The 18,281-nt window shown below is 50.4% G+C and overlaps 2 protein-coding genes and 1 long non-coding RNA gene across 6 annotated transcripts; 2 read left to right on the top strand and 1 right to left on the bottom strand.

Annotated features, from left to right (window-relative positions):
- Positions 1–291: 291 nt before the first annotated feature.
- On the top strand, positions 292–11,395 carry PORCN (porcupine O-acyltransferase). 4 transcript variants are annotated; one of them, XM_082610018.1, is made up of 15 exons: positions 292–649; positions 1,316–1,488; positions 2,715–2,907; positions 3,232–3,275; positions 3,661–3,842; positions 3,924–4,054; positions 4,169–4,186; positions 5,409–5,423; positions 5,523–5,648; positions 5,804–5,904; positions 6,955–7,031; positions 7,125–7,188; positions 7,307–7,392; positions 8,415–8,525; positions 10,654–11,395. In XM_082610018.1, the coding sequence occupies exons 2-15, from the start codon at positions 1,353–1,355 to the stop codon at positions 10,753–10,755; spliced, it is 1,386 nt and encodes a 461-aa protein (XP_082466144.1). In that variant the 5' UTR covers positions 292–649; positions 1,316–1,352; the 3' UTR covers positions 10,756–11,395. The 4 variants fall into 4 exon arrangements, with proteins under 4 accessions (XP_082466144.1, XP_082466145.1, XP_082466146.1 ...); XM_082610019.1 differs by lacking the exon at positions 4,169–4,186 and having other exon boundaries at positions 293–649; positions 10,654–11,394; XM_082610021.1 differs by lacking the exon at positions 292–649 and having other exon boundaries at positions 1,404–1,488; positions 2,152–2,907; positions 10,654–11,394.
- Positions 2,832–13,021, bottom strand: LOC309796729. The gene is made up of 3 exons (XR_014292492.1): positions 12,623–13,021; positions 10,506–10,572; positions 2,832–2,896 (listed from the first exon to the last, which is right to left on the bottom strand). It is a non-coding gene; the product is annotated as an uncharacterized lncRNA (long non-coding RNA).
- Positions 12,052–16,321, top strand: EBP (EBP cholestenol delta-isomerase). Its single transcript, XM_082610023.1, has 5 exons — positions 12,052–12,151; positions 13,043–13,398; positions 14,934–14,970; positions 15,095–15,225; positions 15,852–16,321. Exons 2-5 carry the CDS (start codon positions 13,098–13,100, stop codon positions 16,073–16,075), a joined length of 693 nt encoding a protein of 230 aa, XP_082466149.1. The 5' UTR covers positions 12,052–12,151; positions 13,043–13,097; the 3' UTR covers positions 16,076–16,321.
- Positions 16,322–18,281: the final 1,960 nt, after the last annotated feature.

The raw sequence follows: 18,281 nt of genomic DNA on the forward strand, positions 1-18,281 counted from the left end.
CTCCTAGGTGACAGTCAGTACTGGTGTTTCTGGCCGGTCCCTGGTGCTGGAGAGGGCTGGAAATTCCCATAGCTCCTTCAAAGGATGGGAAAGGAGAGACCTCGGTTTATTTTCCCATCTGTGAAAAGGGGGCACAACAGTGACACGAAGACGTGCGCGGGTGGGCAGTTTCGGGGGCGAGGCTGATGGCTGGGGAAACGGACTTTCTCTCCTCCCTCCCCCATCTTTCCCATCTCGGCTTCCAAGGATTAGGAATTTGGCGTTTGGACAGTTTGTTCTTGGACAGCCAGGAGACCTCCCGACGCGACCCTTCAGGGACTGGCACACCAAGCGGTCGGAAAGGTGCGGGATCCAACGTTCCACGCGCCGACGTCCTCCCGCGCCCGGCTCCTCTCAACCTCCCGCTCCTCCTTCCCTCAGTCCTCCCGCTCCCCTCCTCCTCCGTCCCCGCCCCGCTCCTGTCCTCTTATTGGCCGAGCGGGCCGGCCGGGCCTCCCCGGGATTTAAAGGGCCCGCTCTCCGCGCCGCCCTGGGAGCCGCAGCTGGTCCCGGCCTTGCGGCCTGCGGGGGAGGCTGCCCGGAGGAGGCGGCGACGGTGGCGGCGGCTGTACGTCCCCGGCCCCCTGGACCGCAGCTTTCTTACTGCCAGGTAGGTCGCTGGTAGTGCACGTGCGGCTCTCCCGCTCGCATCCTGAGCCGGCCTCCCCTTGCGGGTCTGCAGCGCGTGTGCTAGGGCCCCCTCTCCATCACCTTTCCAACTCTCCCTTCTGCTGTGTCCCTTTCCACCACCTCCACCTCCCTGCAGCCCCCGGGCCTGGGCAGGGCTTTGTTGGCGGCCGGGAGAGGCCGGCTGGGGGTGGGATGGGGCGCGCGGGGGATACAGGACACCCCCCACATCCGTTCAAGGAGAGATGCACACGGCCCCCAAGTGTCACAAGATCTCCCTCTCTGCCCTCCACACTGAGTGACTCTACCTCGGAAACCAGGGAGCCCCCCAGTTTGATATACGGGCCTACAATGTACACCATTCAATCACTATCGGACCCGGACTGTTCCCAGCATACAAGAAACACAGGTCCTTCATTCACCGCAGGTCATGGGCTGTGTGTGTGCACCCAGAACACCCCCACACACACAGCTGGCGGCTCAATCTGATGTACCTGACACTCATACCCTCCCCCAGCCCCCCAGTACCCTGTCTCTACAAGGGTTGGACAGCCCCAGACTGAAATTTGAGTGCTCAAGTCCATCTCTTGAGCATCGTCTGCCCCGTGGACATCCCAGCTAAGCTCCTTCTATGTCCTCCCTTTGGCAGGTCTATCCATCTGTCCATCCATCCGTGGGGGTCCACAATGGCCACCTTCAGCCGCCAGGAATTTTTCCAGCAGCTGCTGCAGGGCTGTCTCCTGCCTACTGCCCAGCAGGGCCTTGACCAGATCTGGCTGCTCCTTGCCATCTGCCTCGCCTGCCGCCTCCTGTGGAGGCTTGGTAAGTGCCTGCCACACCATGGGCCACCATGCCAGGCCAAATCACACCTGCCACGTTCATCCATACCAAGCCCCACTTTATCCTGCCACATCTTGCCAAGCCAAGCCAGGCTCGTACACGTCCAGCCTACCACAGCCCACCAGGCTAAGCGCCATTCTACCACACCATGTCCCACTAACCCAGCCACCCCATGCTACACCACACCAAGCCACATCCTGCCATGCCAAGCCATACCTTTCCGTATCCCTGGGTTCTGGGACTGTTGAAAGCTGAGGTTCTTGAACCTTGGGATCCTGAAATGCCTACATCCCAAGGTTATAAGATCCTGAAATGCTGATGTCACAGGGTTATGGAAAGTACCATGTATCCCAAAGTGCCGTGTTATGGGGTTTGGGGATTCTGACAAGTTGAAAGTCTCACATTCCAGGCTTCCAAAATGCTGGCATTCTGGATTTCTGAAATCAAGGCATGATAAAATCTCTGGATTCTAGGATTCTGGAATGTTTCCACAAATCGTGGCAAGCCTATATCCAAACAACAAGATCCCAAGTACCCGAGATCCCTATGGGATGCTGAGAATCTTGGAAATCTGAGAATCAGAAGTTCTACACTTTCTTTTTTCTTGTTCTTTTATTTTAAATGGATGTTTTATTTTTTCCCCAGGTTTCTCATTTTGAAAAGTTTCAAAGTTACTGAAAAGCTAAGTTGAAAGAATAGTACAATGAACACCCATATATGCATCACCCGATTCTCCAACTGTCAACATCTTGCCACATTAGCTTGCTCTATCTACCTATCTACCTACCTATCTATCCGTCCGTCCATCTGCCTATCTATCATCTTCCTGAATCACTTGAATAACCTGCTGACACTTCATCCCAAATCCTCTTGCGTGTGTCCCCCAAGAACAAAGACATCTTCCCCCCACAGCCATAGCCTCAACCATCACCCCTCAGGAAATTTAATCTTGATGCCATAATATTATTCAATATAAGTTATTCAAATTTCCTCCAGGGTTCCCAAAGTGACCTTTATAGATGTCTCTTTTCTTTAAACCCAAGCCCTTCCACCTCCCCAGCTCCCCAACACCTGCTTTGGGCCCCCTGCAATCCCACCACGTTCCAACCTCTAAGCCTTTGCCTGAGCTCCATCCTCTGCCCAGGCTGCCCTACTACCAGCCCTGCTCTAATTCCCTTTCTTGTTCTCTCTCTCTCTCTCACCCAAAGGGTTGCCATCCTACCTGAAGCATGCAAGCACCGTGGCAGGCGGGTTCTTCAGCCTCTACCACTTCTTCCAGCTGCACATGGTTTGGGTCGTGCTGCTCAGCCTCCTGTGCTACCTCGTGCTGTTCCTCTGCCGACATTCCTCCCATCGCGGCGTCTTCCTCTCCGTCACCATCCTCATCTACCTACTCATGGGGTATGGGTGTATGTCCTCATCCCCACGCTGTCAGCAGAAGGGCGGGGGGATCCCCAGGCCGCCCCTCCTGAGGCTGTCCAGGACAGGGAGGACGTGGGGTGTTTCTGGAGGGGGTGGAAATCTGGGAGACTTGTTCTTTCTGAAGGCTACACAGAACAGGCTGGACTTGAGCTCCCCCTGGAGGAGGGAGCCCTGGAGAACTATTCCTCCATGAGGTGGTGCAGGGCAGAGAAGGGTATACCCTCTCTGCACCTTGGTTTCCCCCCTTTGTGGTATCTGAGGCCAGGGGAGTCATAGGGCCAAGACCACCACCTTTTTCCTCAGTGAGATGCACATGGTGGACACCGTGACATGGCACAAGATGAGAGGTAGGCAGCCCTGGCCCTCTCCCCTGCCCCAGCCCTCCAGCCCCACTCCACATCTCCTAACTCCCCCCACCCTGTCTTTCCTTCCCCGCTTTTCTCCCTCATCTGCCTAGCCCACTGGACACGCAGCCCTTAGATTCCCCTTACATCTGTGTTTCTCTCTACCGTGTCTCTTCCCCATCTGTCTGTCCCATCTCATGTCCATGCCTGACTCTCTTGAGTCAGGACATTTGCCAGTCCTGGGCCTACCTGCTCAACTGCCTGTCTGGCCCCACGCCCACCTCTCCACACTTGCTCTTCTTTCTTACCGCCTCTCACCTGGTGTTCCCCATCCCCCCATGCTGACCTGCTCTCTGCTCATCCACTTGACCATGGGCACCACACCTAGGGGCCCAGATGATTGTGGCCATGAAGGCGGTGTCTCTGGGCTTCGACCTGGACCGGGGTGAGGTGGGTGCAGTACCCTCGCCCGTGGAGTTCATGGGCTACCTCTACTTCGTGGGCACCATCGTCTTTGGGCCCTGGATATCCTTCCACAGCTACCTACAGGCCGTCCAAGGCCGCCCGCTGGTGAGGTCCTGGGTGGACAGGTGGGCAGGGACCATGGGAAGCCACCATGGGGCAGTGTTCATGGAGCCTTGATCCCCACAGAGCCGCCGATGGCTGCAGAAGGTGGCCCGGAGTCTGGCGCTGGCCCTGCTGTGCCTTGTGCTGTCCACCTGTGTGGGCCCCTACCTCTTCCCGTACTTCATCCCCCTTGATGGTGACCGCCTCCTTCGCAAGTGAGCACAGCCTTCGAGGCCTCTGCCCAGCAGTGAGGGGGTTGGGGAGGGACCTGGGGTCTCCCCAGCTCTGAGTTGTCTCTTAATGCTTCTGTCTGTCTTCTGTTACTACAGCAAGAAACGCAAAGCCAGGTAAATGAGGGCAGGTGCTGAGGGCGAGTGGGGCTGAATGGGGGTGGGTGCACAGTCTGTGACTGATTGGTTCTGTGAGTCTGAGACTGTCTGACCATCCACCCAGTGACTAGACAGAGACTGAGTGTCTGTGGCTGTGGTTTGACCAAGATTGGCCCTATGACTCCGTGTATAATGGATACTCCGTCACATACTGTGCCTGGCTGTCCATCTGTTCTGCTATTTCACCATCAGAAGCAAGTTATGTGTCTGCAATGGGGAGCCACAAGTATGTGTTGGTTGGTGACACTGACCTGTCTGTGACTCTAGCTAGGGGTTTGCATAGGTTGTTTACCTATCAGCCAGGGACTCCTGTGTGGGACTGGAGTTCTGGCTGTCTGGCTGGGCGGTTGTCCATGATGGGAGTATGTGGCTGTCACTGGATAGGATAAATCTGGCTTGTCTGTAACCCTGGCTGGGAATGGGTCTGACTGTGGCGTGGCGTGTGCATGTCTGTGATGGATTCTGCCTGTGGGTCTGCCTTCTCTGGCTCCTTGGTATTGTCTAGCTGAGGGGCAGAACCGACCATCCACCCCTGGTGTGACTAGGATTTCATCCAGCTATTTGACTGTATGACCTTCTCCCCTACTCATTGGCCGCTGATTGTGTCTGATGCTGAATGAGGCTCTGAAGGGTGGAATGACTTGCCCAGTGTCACCCAACTAAACAGCCAGGCACTAATTCCAGGCCTGAATCCAGAACCTATGCTTTTTCCAGTGTAAGACGCTGCCTGTCTTTGACCGTGTCTGACTGTACAACTGACAGGACGACTATCTGAGTGAAGAATTGTGTGTGCATGCATAACAGGGTGCTTGACGGTCTCTGTGCCTAACTAAAGGACTTCCGGGTATCTTATGGTCACCGAATCAGGTCAGAGAGCTTGGAGTCTGATAGTATGTGTGTCTGGCCATGTGGCTGTGAGGTCAGCCTCTAACAGTCCTTGGGTCTGGATGTCTGGCCACGTGAAGCTGCGGGACCGTGTCATATTATAGGGCAGCTCACACATCCATTTGAGCTACCTGAAACTAACTGATGGTGTACGGATGGGTAGATGTGTGGGACTATCACAGCGCACCTCTTTTGCCGCCATATTTGTCTGTCTTGTTGATGAACAACTCAGGCCAGCCTCCAGGGCCTCTCTGACTCTCTTTCCTTTCTTCTCTGCTGCCTTCCTGACCCCTAGGGGCACCATGGTAAGGTGAGTCTACAGAGAGGGGCCAGGGATGCTGGCACATGGTGGGGTGTCATGCTGGGGCCTGGGCATGATGCCTCTCTCTCCCTGGCTCCTTTCCCGCAGGTGGCTGCGAGCCTATGAGAGTGCTGTCTCCTTCCACTTCAGCAACTATTTTGTGGGCTTTCTGTCCGAGGCCACAGCCACGTTGGCGGGGGCTGGCTTCACCGAGGAGAAGGATCACCTGGAATGGTGGGGAGGGCTGGGGAGCCCCATCTCCCACAGGGTGCTGCCTAGAGGAGCTGCAGGGAGGAGGGGGGTGTTCCCGGGGGAGGGAACAGCCAAGAACAAAAGTGTGGCCATCAGGTGGGCTGAAATCCCAATTTGCGTGTCTCTTTTGCCCATAGGGACCTGACGGTCTCTAAGCCACTGAACGTGGAGCTGCCCCGGTCCATGGTGGAAGTTGTCACAAGCTGGAACCTGCCCATGTCTTATTGGCTAAATAACTGTGAGTCACCAAGTCACCACTCCAAGAGAGTTGGCAGTCCTCAACCCACACCCCTTTCACACATTCATACAAGCTGAAGATAGTAGGGACCAAAAAATCTCCCAAATCCCTGCCCTTGTGGAGTTGACATTTTTGTGGGGGTAGCAGTATAATAAAAAGAAAATACACAATAGTTCAGGTAGTGATAAGTGCTATGGTAAAAAATAAATAAATAAAGCAGGTAAAGATGATCTGGGAGTGTTAGGAGTCTGTGAGTAGGGGTGGATGCAATTTTAAATACATCATCCAGAGCAAGTCTCACTGAGGAGCTAACGTTTGAGCAAAGACCTGAAGAAGGTGAGAGAGCAATCAATGCAGACATGTAGGGGAGGAATTTAACACATGGAAGGAACAGCAAGTGCAAAGGCCCTGAGGCAGGAGCATACCTGGCACAGTTGAAAAACAGTGAGGAGACCAGTGTGGTGGGATCAGAGTGAGCGAGGGGACCAGTGGCAGGAGGTGAGGTCGGAGAGGTGACGGGGCCTGGTTCTGTAGGGCCTCTCTGGCCATGGGGAGGACTTTGGCTTTTTCTCTGAGAGAGAGCTCAGAGCAGGGTTCTGAGCAGAGGAGGGCCATGGGCTGACTTAGGTTGTACCAGGACCCTCTGGCTACTGTGAGGACAGACGGGGAGTGGGGGAGGGCAGAGTGGAAATGGGGAGGAGAGGTCAGATTCTGGATAAACTCTGAAGATAGAACTGACAGGATTTGCTGAGTTTGGTTATGGGCGACGGGGGTGGGGGCCAGATCAAGGGTGATAGTGAGGCTTTTGTCCTGAGGAACTGGAAGGGTGTAGTTGACACTGGCTGCACTTGGGAAAGACTATAGGAGGAGCAGGTTGGGAGGGAAGATCAGGAGCTAACTTTTAGACAATGTGAAGTTGGAGGCCATTATAAAGAGACTTTATCCTGGGAGCCCCAAGAGGTTGTGGGTATCCTCACCCTGCCCTATGGCCCTCCAGGAAGGGCAGGGGGGAATCTCAGGAGACACTTGCCCCACATCTCCCCCCTGCAGATGTTTTCAAGAATGCTCTCCGCCTGGGGACCTTCTCAGCTGTGCTGGTCACCTATGCAGCCAGCGCCCTCCTGCACGTGAGCAGGGCGGAGCGGGACCAGGGTGGTAGCTGGATGGGGGTGGTCGGGCCGCCTCCTCACTCACCTCATTGCCCCCCACCCCCACCCCAGGGCTTCAGCTTCCACCTGGCTGCGGTGCTGCTGTCCCTGGCGTTTATCACTTACGTGGAGCACGGTGAGGGCGGAACCCAGCCCAGTAGATGGGATGGAAGGTTGGTGGCGGGCTGGAACCACCATCCCCTGAGGCTAACCTGACGCCCTTACCTCTGCCCTCCCCCCCGCATCTGCCCTAGTCCTCCGAAAGCGCCTGGCTCGGATCCTCAGTGCCTGCATCTTGTCGAAACGGTGCCCACCAGACTGTTCACACCAGCATCGCTTGGTGAGGGTTCAGCCTAGGCAGCCTTGTGTCCAACTCTCCTCCTCAAAAATTACTTCTGTCTCCATCTTATATCTATCTCAGAGTGCCCAGCTTCCTCTTCCAGTGCCCAATCCACCCCCATAACCTCACCTCTATTCACTGGCATCCATCTATCTAATGAACATTTATCAAGCAACTGCTGTATACTCACCTAGCATTTATTTTCCCCAGTGAACATCTGTTGAGCACCTGCTGGTATCAGGCACTGTTCTAGGTGCTGGAGACACAGTGGTGAACAAAACAGACCAAAGTCCCAGCCCTCTGGGACAAATATTTTAACAGGGGAGACAGTAAATAAAAAATAAGTAAAGTATAATAGTTTGTTAGATTGTGATTAGTGCCAAGGAGAAAATACATAAGAGAAAGAGAAAGGGAAGTATCAGGGGCTGAGTGGTTTCAAGTTTAAATGGGGAGGTGACTTTTGAGTTCTTTAACTGAAGGAGGTGAGGAAGGGAAGCATTCCAGGCAAAGGCAACAACCAGTGTAAAGGCCCTGAGATGGGAGAGGGCCTGGAATATTTGAGGAACAGTGAGGAGGCCGGTATGGGTTGAGCAGAGTGAGTGAGACGGGGAGAGGTGGGCCCTGTAGGTCACAGTGGGGATTTGCTTTCGTTTGAGTCTTTTTTATTCTCATTCTTTTTGCAACAAGAAGTATGGAGAATTTCAGATTTGCCTCCCACCCGACAACCAATGTTTATCACCATAAACCCCCAACTCAAAGCCCTACCCAACATTTTTCCTCCTCTACCTGAATACTCACATCTCCCCCAACCTGGACGCTCTCATGCTAACAGTACCCTCATCCTTGGATACCCTTTGAGCTCCCATAGGAGGATCAGAACCATCTCTTTCCTACCCTGGGGGTGGGTGCCCTGGACATCCTCATTCCTGTGTCTTGTGCATTTCCCTGTGTGCCCCTGCCCAAGTGGGGCTGGGGGATGATGACAGGTCCAGCTGCCAAGCATATCCATCTGTCCCCCACAGGGCCTGGGGGTGCGAGCCTTAAACCTGCTCTTTGGGGCCCTGGCCATCTTCCACCTGGCCTACCTGGGCTCCCTGTTCGATGTTGATGTGGACGACACCACAGAGGAGCAGGTGAGGTGGGGCCCTGGGCTCGGGGTTACCCAGGGGTGTGCTACCTATTCATGGGAACCATGAGGACAAAGGTGGGGAGGCCAAGGCATGGGAACCTTGTGTCATCTGTCTCCAGCTTGTGTAGCCACTGCTCCACCATCTTTCTGTCCCATTGTCCCTCTGGTTGATTCATACTGTTGGGTCTTTTACGTGGGTGAAGTGTGCAAAATACATTTATTTTACTTATAAAATTTATTTTCTAGAGATGGAGTGCAAAATCCAGGTTTTACTTTTTTAAAAGTTAATTATTTCATCATATTTTTATTTAGGTAGAATTCGCAAGATTTCTTTAATTTGTTAAAAAAATAGTTTTACTTACATTGATTGTGCAAATCCTGGATTCTACTTAAAAAGTGTATGTTGGGCTTCCCTGGTGGCACAGTGGTTGAGAGTCCGCCTGCCGATGCATGGGACACGGGTTCGTGCCCCGGTCCGGGAAGATCCCACATGCCGCAGTGCGGCTGGGCCCGTGAGCCATGGCCGCTGAGCCTGCGTACCCGGAGCCTGTGCTCCACAACGGGAGAGGCCACAACAGCGAGAGACCCGCGTAACGCAAAAAAAAAAAAAAAAAAGTGTATGTTAAAATGTATGTACTAGTTTTATGCAGGTGGAGTGTGCACGTTCCAGGTTTTACTCCTTTTTAAATGAAAAACAATTTCAAAATAATGTTTATTCATATGGCACTAGCAGGATCCCAGTTTAGCTTCTCTTTTAGTTCATTTTTTTTCCTTTTTTTTTTTTGGCCATGCTGGGCGGCTTTCGAGATCTTAATTCCCCGACCAGGGATTGAACCCTGGCCCCCACAGTGAAAGCGCCGAGTCCTAACCACTGGACGGCCAGGGAATACCCTGCATTAACTATTTTTAAAGTTTTAATAAAAATAAAACAAAAATTTTATTTAAAAATAAGCAAAACCCAGATTTTGCACATTCAACCTGAATAAAAAATTAAAAATTGCTTTTAATGACAAAATATAAAATAAAGTTTTATTTTCAATTAAAAATTTAAGGGAATTCCTTGGCTATCCAGTGGTTAGGACTCGGTGCTTTCACTGCGGGGGCCAGGGTTCAATCCCTGGTTGGGGAACTAAGATCCCTCAAGCCATGCGGCATGACCAAAAAAAAAAGACAAAAAAAAGTTAATGCATATCACGTGGTTGAAAAACCAAACAGTATTCAAGATATTCAGGGGAAAGTCTTATTCCTGCCGTCTTACCCCCACCCTCTTACAGGTAACCACTTTTATTCATTTTATTAAACTGTCCTTCTAAAATTGAAGCATAATAAGCAGATATAGAAATATATTTTAATTCCCTCCCCCCTGCTTTTTACCCTAAAGGTAACACATGAATAACACTGTGCTGTATGTTGCTTTTTTCACATAATTCCTGAAAACCTTCCACATGAAGACATAGAGTGTCCTCGTTCATTTTTTCCATTGTGACACCATGTAGTTTGTCCCTTATTGGTGGACACCCAGGTGATTCCCACTCTTTTCCTATGGTAAGTGGTGCTGCAGCAAGTAATACCCTCACATCCATGTGGATTCACATAGGTGCACACAGAGCTGTAGGATCTAGTCTTGACAGAAATGGAGAAGTTACCTTTTTGCCCTCCCACCAGCAGTGTGTGATCGTGCTTGATGCCCCGACAACAGAGTGCCTCTCAGACCTCATGGATATGTTTGCCAGTTTGAGTGGAGGAAGATGATGAGTGAGGCTGAGTATCTTTTCGTATATTTAAGAGCCATTTGGGTTTTTTTTTTCCATTACTGAAAATGGCCTACTCACCTCCTTTGCTAATTTTTGTCTTTTTAAAAAATCAATTTCTAGGAGCTCTTTATATATAAGGGAGAGTACAGGTCAGAGAGTGGGATTGCCTTGTCTTTTTTAAATTTTTGAAAGAGAAGAAAATACAAAAGAAAAAAACTAAATCTGCTTACCTTTCATATGTACCCAATCTCTTCTCTGGGGCCTCACTCAGGGTTGCAGTGGAGTCACAGAAACGTCCTTGAGCAAAGGATAGGTTTTCCTGAGACCTTCTTTGTTCTTGCTGAGTGGGACCAACCATCACCGCTTTCTCTCCCACAGGGCTACGGCATGGCATACACTGTCCACAAATGGTCAGAGCTCAGCTGGGCCAGTCACTGGGTCACTTTTGGATGCTGGATCTTCTACCGTCTCATAGGCTGAGGCACATCTGTGGACCCTCACAACTCTCTCAAGACCCCTCCTCAGGGTGCCAGCTCTGATGGGGGATGAGGGAAGGCCCTCTCTCTAATTCTTGACGCTCTCTCCATCCTTGACCCCCCAACACCCATACACACACACACACCATTTCCATGCCTGTCAATCCCCACCCCACCACAAGGCGGGAAGGGAGTGGTCCCTGCTGGGGCCTAGGGGCGGGGGATGCTTGGGGAAGCAGAGAGGGGGAGATCCAGGGCCTCCCCGCCTTCCTTGTTCCTTTTTATATACAGTTTGTTATTATCAAATAAAAGTAGGAAGTATACAAAAGGCTCGCTCTTCACTGCTCAGTGGGGAATAGAAGTGAGTGAGGAAGGGGGCACAGCATGGATAAAGATTTGGAAGCTAGAAACCATGAAGAGGGAGGTTGTGATTGGTTCATGGTTAATTTATTATCATTCATGATTGGATGATGAGCCTGAGGATAGCACTGCTTGATTTGAGTGGGGCCAGGACAGATTGGATACTTGGATGTAGGGGAGGCCTGATACTAATTGGCTGGAAAAACTGAGGGATCCCCATTCGGTTTGTTTTCTCTGGGACAGAGGAGGGAAAGACTGATGAAGAGTTGATGCTTATTGGTCCTTAGGACTGAGGGGTGTGGGTTCTAATTGCATAGGAGGCCTGGGTTGGATCTGGATACTGACTTAGTCTGGGTGCCCACTGGGTTAGCGTTATGGAGTCCTGATTGGTTCTTTAGAGTTGGCAGGGGGAGATTGAGGGTCTCCATGCCAATTGGCCAACAAGGCTGAAGAGCCTGGGTTTTGATTGGTTCTTCTGACTTGAAGTCGGGAGGGGTGAAGATGGCCTGAGGGAGAGGCAGAGGCAGCGTGTAGGATTTGATCTGCCTGTTGTATTAACAGTTACCTTGCCCATTCGGGGATTAGGATTGAAGGTTGGTCTGGGAAAAGATTTCGTTGCTCTGCCTTTGAAAATGAGGGCAAAGGTGAAAGGACACAACGCAATGCTGATGCAACAGCACAGAAACACCCGATTTCCGATGTGATTTATAAGGGGATAGGAAACTAAAGCCGCGACTCGCTGCAGGTTGGCTTCCGCCGAAAACGCCCACCAACCTTGGCCCTCCCAACCTCTTCCACGCCTGACTGGGTCTCAACCAACAGCGAAAATGGTACCAACGCGTGAGGGCGGGGTCGGCGGCACAGAGAATTACTATTGGTTGCGAGCGGCACTGGCCTCCTTCCCACCCCCTCCATTGGCCAGTTCCGTAAGGCGGAACCTGTGAGGGGTTGGGTTTGAACTAGGGATATTTCGGAGCCAGCGAGCGATCCTAGAGAGACCCCGGAGCCGGTGGGAGAGACCGCTGCAGCCGCGCTGCTGGGTGAGTGCCCTCCGCCTGGCCTGCCACTCCATCCCTTAGTTCTCAATTGCTAAATGGCCAGCCCTCGGCGCGCCTGCGCGAGACCCTACCCCCCCCCCACGCGCCGTCCCACCACCCCCGCCACCCCCACGCGCCTGCGCAGGACCCCCGGCTACCGCGCGGTCGTCCGGACGACAGAAGATCCGCCTTCTCATTGGGCAGCTGAACTAGAGGGTTCTAGTTCTGATTGGTGGTCTCTGTATTTGACCCTCCTTTTTCTCTTTACCGCCCCGCGCAAGGCTCCTCTTTGTTGCCGGTTAGCCGCAGGCTGCGCAATTTTGGGAGGGGTCGGGCGATCCCACACACTGAACCTGAGGGTCGTCGTTCTGATTAGTCTTCTCTCTTCTGTCCTGCAGTTTCCAGGACTACGGGGAGGGTAATAGCTTTCCGTTGCATGATGCAAGACAGTGACCCCTGCAAATGGGACCTTACCTGGTCGTTGTGTCTCCCCCAGCCGACTGTGACCCCTGAGGGCGGGGATCAGGTGGCTCCCCCACCAAAGCGTGACCAATGAGGGCTGGGACCTAGTCTGATTCTTGTGTCTGCCCACCAGACTGTGACCAATGAGGGCAGAGACTGGGCCTGGTTCCTATCTTCCCCAGCAAACTGACCAATGAGGGCTGGGACCTGTTCTAGTTCCTGTGTCCACCGCATCCTATGGCTCCCGGAGGGCTGAAACAAGCTTTCAGTCTTTCTGTGGCCTTATAGTCATGTTTTTTAAAACAGTAAATAATTAGATTATTTTAATCATGTCTGTATTAATTGGTTAATTGAGTCCATTTACATTTCTTGTCATAATAAACTATTTGGATTTGATTTTATGATCTCATTCTGTGCTCTCTATTTGTTCAGGTTTTTCCTTTCCTTTTATTCTCCTTTCCACACACCTCCATCAGCCTACAAAGACATGACCACCAATGCCAGCCCCGTGCACCCATACTGGCCCCGGCATCTGAGGCTGGACAACTTTGTGCCTAATGACTGCCCCACCTGGCATCTCCTGGCTGGCCTCTTCTCCATCTCTGGGGTCTTAGTTGTGACCACATGGCTGTTGTCAGGTCATGCTGCGGTCATCCCACTGGGGACTTGGCGGAGACTGTCCCTGTGCTGGTTTGCAGTGTGTGGGTTCATTCACTTGGTGATTGAGGGCTGGTTCAGCCTCTACCACGAGGACCTTCTCGGAGACCAAGCCATCTTGTCTCAACTCTGTGAGTCCTGAGTTCTTCAGTGTGCTGTGGAAGGGAATTTCCTGGGCAGGGATTGGCTTAGATGTTTACCCACTTACCAACTCTTTGTCATTCATTTTATTTTATTTTTTATTTTTATTTTTTTTGTGGTACGCGGGCCTCTCACTGTTGTGGCCTCTCCCATTGCGGAGCACAGGCTCCGGACGTGCAGGCTCAGTGGCCATGGCTCACGGGCCCAGCCACTCCGCGGCATGTGGGATCTTCCCGTATGGGGGCACGAACCTGCGTCCCCTGCATCAGCAGGCGGACTCTCAACCACTGCGCCACCAGGGAAGCCCATTTTAAATAAAACTTTTAAATTTATTTAACTTTTTGTTGCATATATATTCACATGGATCCCAAACTAAGCAATTTAAAGAGGTATGTGGTGAAAATCTGCGTTCTATCCACCAAGTTTCCCCAAATAATTGCATATGTTTCTTTTCAGGGTTTTACACATAAATTAACACACATAAGCCTCAGTTTGCTCAATTATAAAAGAGGGATAATAAGTCATATCCAAATATATGTAAGACACTTAGAACAGTGTTTGGCAGATAGTAGATGCCATATTACTTTATTATCATCATCTTTATTTTTTCTTTTGTGTAAATGGCAACATGCTATGTACACTTCTGAACTTTGCTTTTTTTAAATGAGGACACTTACAGAACTATTTGACTTTTCCAGTATTGATAGCATTTTCCACCAACATTTTGCTGTTACAAACAATACTCCTTTTTGGCCTCAAGAATAAATCCGCTAGAACATTCTTCTGCAAGTCTCCATGTGGAGATCTGCTTTCATTTCTCTTGGGTAAATATGGAGGAGTGAAATGGCTGGGTCACATGGTAGATGTGTGTTTACCTTTATGAAAAACCGCCAAACTTTTCAAGAATGGCTGCACCAAAAAAAAAAAAAAAAAAAAAAAATGGCTGCGCCATTTTATATTCCCACCGGCAGTATATGAGAGTTCTAGTTTCCCACATCCTGACACTTGGTAAGGTCAGGTGTTTCTTAAATTTTAGTCCTTTCAGTGGATGTGAGTGATATCTCATTATGGTTTTAATTTGCTTTCCCTTAATGACTAACAAAAGTTTGAGTAGCTTTCATGTGTTTATTGACCATTTGGAAATCCTCTTTTGTGAAAAACCTATTCCAGTCTCCTATTTTTACATTGGGTGATCTGTCTTTTTCTTGATTCTCTGCTCACTCTTTCATTTACTCATCTGTTCACCTTCTCTCTCTCTCTCTCGCTGTCACTCACTCATTGGCTACATCCCTCACTCCATCATTTACACCTGCCTCATTTTATTTCACAAACATTTATTGAATACCAGACAATCACAGCAACACTTATTGTTCTGTGCCAGGTTTGCACACATTATCTTGTATAATTAACCCTAGAGTCCAAACAACTACACCATTTCACAGATGAGGAAACTGAGGCATGGGGAAGTTAGTCTGAGTTCCTTTTCCTGATGATATTCTTCATGTATGTCTCTTGTCTTCTTCAGGGAAAGAGTATGCCAAGGGAGACAGCCGATACATCCTGTAAGTGTTTGCCTCTGTCAAGGGAGACCTGTGTTTTGGAGGGGTGGTGAGTCAGGGACTACTAATGGGGTGCCTTGTGGGGAGAGCACAGTGATGCCAGTGCCCCCAATCCTTTCCCTTGCAGGAATGATAGCTTCATGATATGCATGGAGACCATCACAGCTTGCTTGTGGGGACCACTCAGCCTATGGGTGGTGATCGCCTTTCTCCGCCAGCAGCCCCTCCGCTTTGTCCTACAGCTTGTGGTCTCTGTGGGTGAGGAGAGGGCCCACACTGGGTGCTTGAGGGCTTGATGGGGGATCCACAGACATGGGGGCATCCCTGCAGGTGGGACCTCTCAATGTGCCCATCCAGGGCTGAGTCAGACTGAATGACAAACTCCCTGAGGTTCTGGAACAGCCACGCCCCTCTTGGCCTGCATTCTCAAGCGAGGAGGGTTCATTTCTCCTCCCACCCCATCACAAAGTCTCCCATGAAGGTTACGGTTACATGAGGTGGCCCATGATGGTGGGAGGCCCCCGCATCCTCCAGGAGCAAGATTCTGAGTTTCCTTCATCTGAGATTCAGTCCTCTTATGTTCTTACTTTGTTAACTTTCTGGAAATGTGAGTTCTCTTTAGTCCTGGAATCCTGAGCTGTCTTGAATGAAAGGATTTTGAGCTTCCTTAAACTCTAGAGATATGAACTCTCCTGAGTTCAGAAAGTCTCAGCTTCTGATTTCTGGAAATCTCACTTTTCTGTTTTCTCAAATCCTCAGCCGTATGATTGCAGAACTCTTATGTCTCTGAATTTTGGAATCCTGAGCTCTGATGACTTGGAAAATGGCTTGGAATTGTTCCCCCTCCTTACAGGATTTCCTTCTTCCCTTTCTATCTCCCACAGGTCAGATATACGGGGATGTGCTATATTTCCTGACAGAGCACCGTGAGGGATTCCAGCATGGGGAGCTGGGCCACCCGCTGTACTTCTGGTTTTACTTTGTCTTTTTGAACGCCCTGTGGCTGGTGCTGCCCGGAATCCTCGTGCTTGATTCTATAAAGCAACTGGCTCGTGCCCAGAGCACGCTGGACACCAGAGCCACAAAAGCCAAGAGCAAGCAGAACTAATGAGTGATGAACTGGGCTTGAACACTGGCTATTGAGGAACTCTCCACCTGCCAGAAGATTCCAACCCTTGCTCTCACAGGTTGGAAGGACAAATCGAATTGATCTGTCAAACTGAGGCTGATGGGTGGACAGGGGGAAGAAAGGAGCTGTGTGGAGCTACTGTCAGCAGCTGTTGGGACAAAGGTACAAGAGAACCTTGGAAGTCTGTGATGGGGACAATTTTTTTTAATCGGGAAATAAAGATCTTGACCCTATACTGAGAGATGTTTAATGACTAACCCAGAGATGCCCCATGACTGACCCCATAGACCCATCCAGCACTCATTCCACAGACCACCATTCTCTCAGCCATAGACTGCCATCATCATCATGTAGACCTCGAATCTATGACCTCACAAATCCCCATCACTGACCCCACAGATTCCTCTGATGGCTGATTAGATCCATGAATCACACCTGTCAGCTCTTTTAAGGCGTGATCATCCACCCACACCCTTGGCGTTCTCTCTGGAACATACCTCTCTTTTTGCAATATGGACAGGCTGAGAATTTTCCAAATCCAAGTTCTTCAGTTTACTCAACCTCTCGTCTCCTGATCAGGTACCCCACAACTACCCCATCACTAACTCCATAGACCCCTCATTACTCACTCCAAAGACCCCCATCACTACCCTAACAATCCCATCACTCAAACCAGAGACCCCACAAAACACCACCTTCCCATCACTCACACCACATACTCCATCATTAACAACTAAGATACCCATCACTCTCCCCACAGCCTTTCATTTGCTCCATAGACAGACCATCATTCACCTCACAGACCTCTGTCACTCACACCACAGACCCCATCACTCGCCCCAACAGACCTCCCATCACGTACAACTCCAAGACTCACCTCATAGACTCCCTATCATGTGTCACACAAACCCTCTCACTCTCCCCACAAACCCCCTATCATTAACCCCATAGGCCTCATCACTCACCATACAGATCCCTTATCACCACCGTATAAGCTCCCCATAACTCACCCTGCAGAATCCATCACTTACCTTACATACCCCATCACTCACCCTATAGATCTGGGAAGATCCCCAGATCTTCCATCACTTACCCCATATCCTATCACTCAACCCCACAGACCACCTATCATGTACCCACAGATACTCTTCACCCTACAGGCCCCCATCATTCATCCTGCACTCTGTCATTAACCTCATAGACCTTCAGTCATAAAACAAATGGGTACTTGAGGAATTTTGAGATGACAAAGAATGAATAATAAAACTGCAGATACCTGGAGACTGGCTCCAGGTAACCTGTGCAGAGCAGGACTTCAGTTTAAATCCTGGTTCTGCTCAAGCCTACAGTGTAGCTTTTGAGAAATGCCTCACTGTTAAGGCCGTGCTTCACCTTCTCACCTCAGATCCATCACTTACCTCATGGTTTACTTAAGGCATGCTGGCCTCTGTGCTCTTCCTCAGACACACCAGGCACAGGCCCACCTTCCGTCCATTGCACTGTCTGCGCTCTGTGCCACTTAGTATCGCTTTGGTCTAGAGCACGTTTTCCTCTTTCATTCAGTGCTTCCATCTGTAAAATGCTGATAATAATAGTACCTATCTCATAGGGTTTTTATGCAGATTAAAGGAATTAATATATTTAGACTATCTGGCATACACTTTGTTGAATGGAACAATGAACAAATGAAAGAGAAAGTTCTCCGCAGCACTATGACAAGGACCTCCTTTTTGAATTCCTTGCTTCCAGTATCTTTCCTTCCAGGGCTCTCTCCACAAACCAAGACAGGGACATCTGATCACATCATACCCCCATCTAAAACCTGTGCTCCAGGGCCCTCAGGATAAAACTCCAAGCTCTAGGCTAATGTTTTGCTCATTCCACCCTATGGTAATTTTAATGAGAAACAGACTTTCAAACTCCCTGTTTCCATCAGAAAATCCAGCAGTGCCACAGAAGTGTTTTAGAATTGCAGACTTCTCTAAAAAGGTAACGTTAAGGGTAGCATCCATACAATACTGCAGCAACAGCTGGAGTCCAGGTAACTTACAGGACTCCTTTGTGAGAAATTACATTTGTAAGGGCAGCCTGTATTTTGTCCAAACCATACAGATGTTATACAGTAAAGTGAGGAGAATGCCTTTTTGCATTTTGTGGTACATAAAGTTTCTCAAAGGAGTCTAAG

This window comes from Mesoplodon mirus (genome assembly GCF_964341445.2).
Source record: "Mesoplodon mirus genome assembly, chromosome: X".
Taxonomy (NCBI): Eukaryota; Metazoa; Chordata; class Mammalia; order Artiodactyla; family Ziphiidae; genus Mesoplodon; species Mesoplodon mirus.

Bases quoted from the DNA above. Each gene is read 5' to 3' on its own strand.
- PORCN (XM_082610018.1), top strand. From the start codon at position 1,353: ATGGCCACCTTCAGCCGCCAGGAATTTTTCCAGCAGCTGCTGCAGGGC. The intron at 3,276-3,660 runs GTAGGCAGCCCT...CACCACACCTAG, and splicing joins GACATGGCACAAGATGAGAG to GGGCCCAGATGATTGTGGCC. The intron at 3,843-3,923 runs GTGAGGTCCTGG...TGATCCCCACAG, and splicing joins CCGTCCAAGGCCGCCCGCTG to AGCCGCCGATGGCTGCAGAA.
- EBP (XM_082610023.1), top strand. From the start codon at position 13,098: ATGACCACCAATGCCAGCCCCGTGCACCCATACTGGCCCCGGCATCTG. The intron at 13,399-14,933 runs GTGAGTCCTGAG...TGTCTTCTTCAG, and splicing joins AGCCATCTTGTCTCAACTCT to GGAAAGAGTATGCCAAGGGA. The intron at 14,971-15,094 runs GTAAGTGTTTGC...TTTCCCTTGCAG, and splicing joins GGAGACAGCCGATACATCCT to GAATGATAGCTTCATGATAT.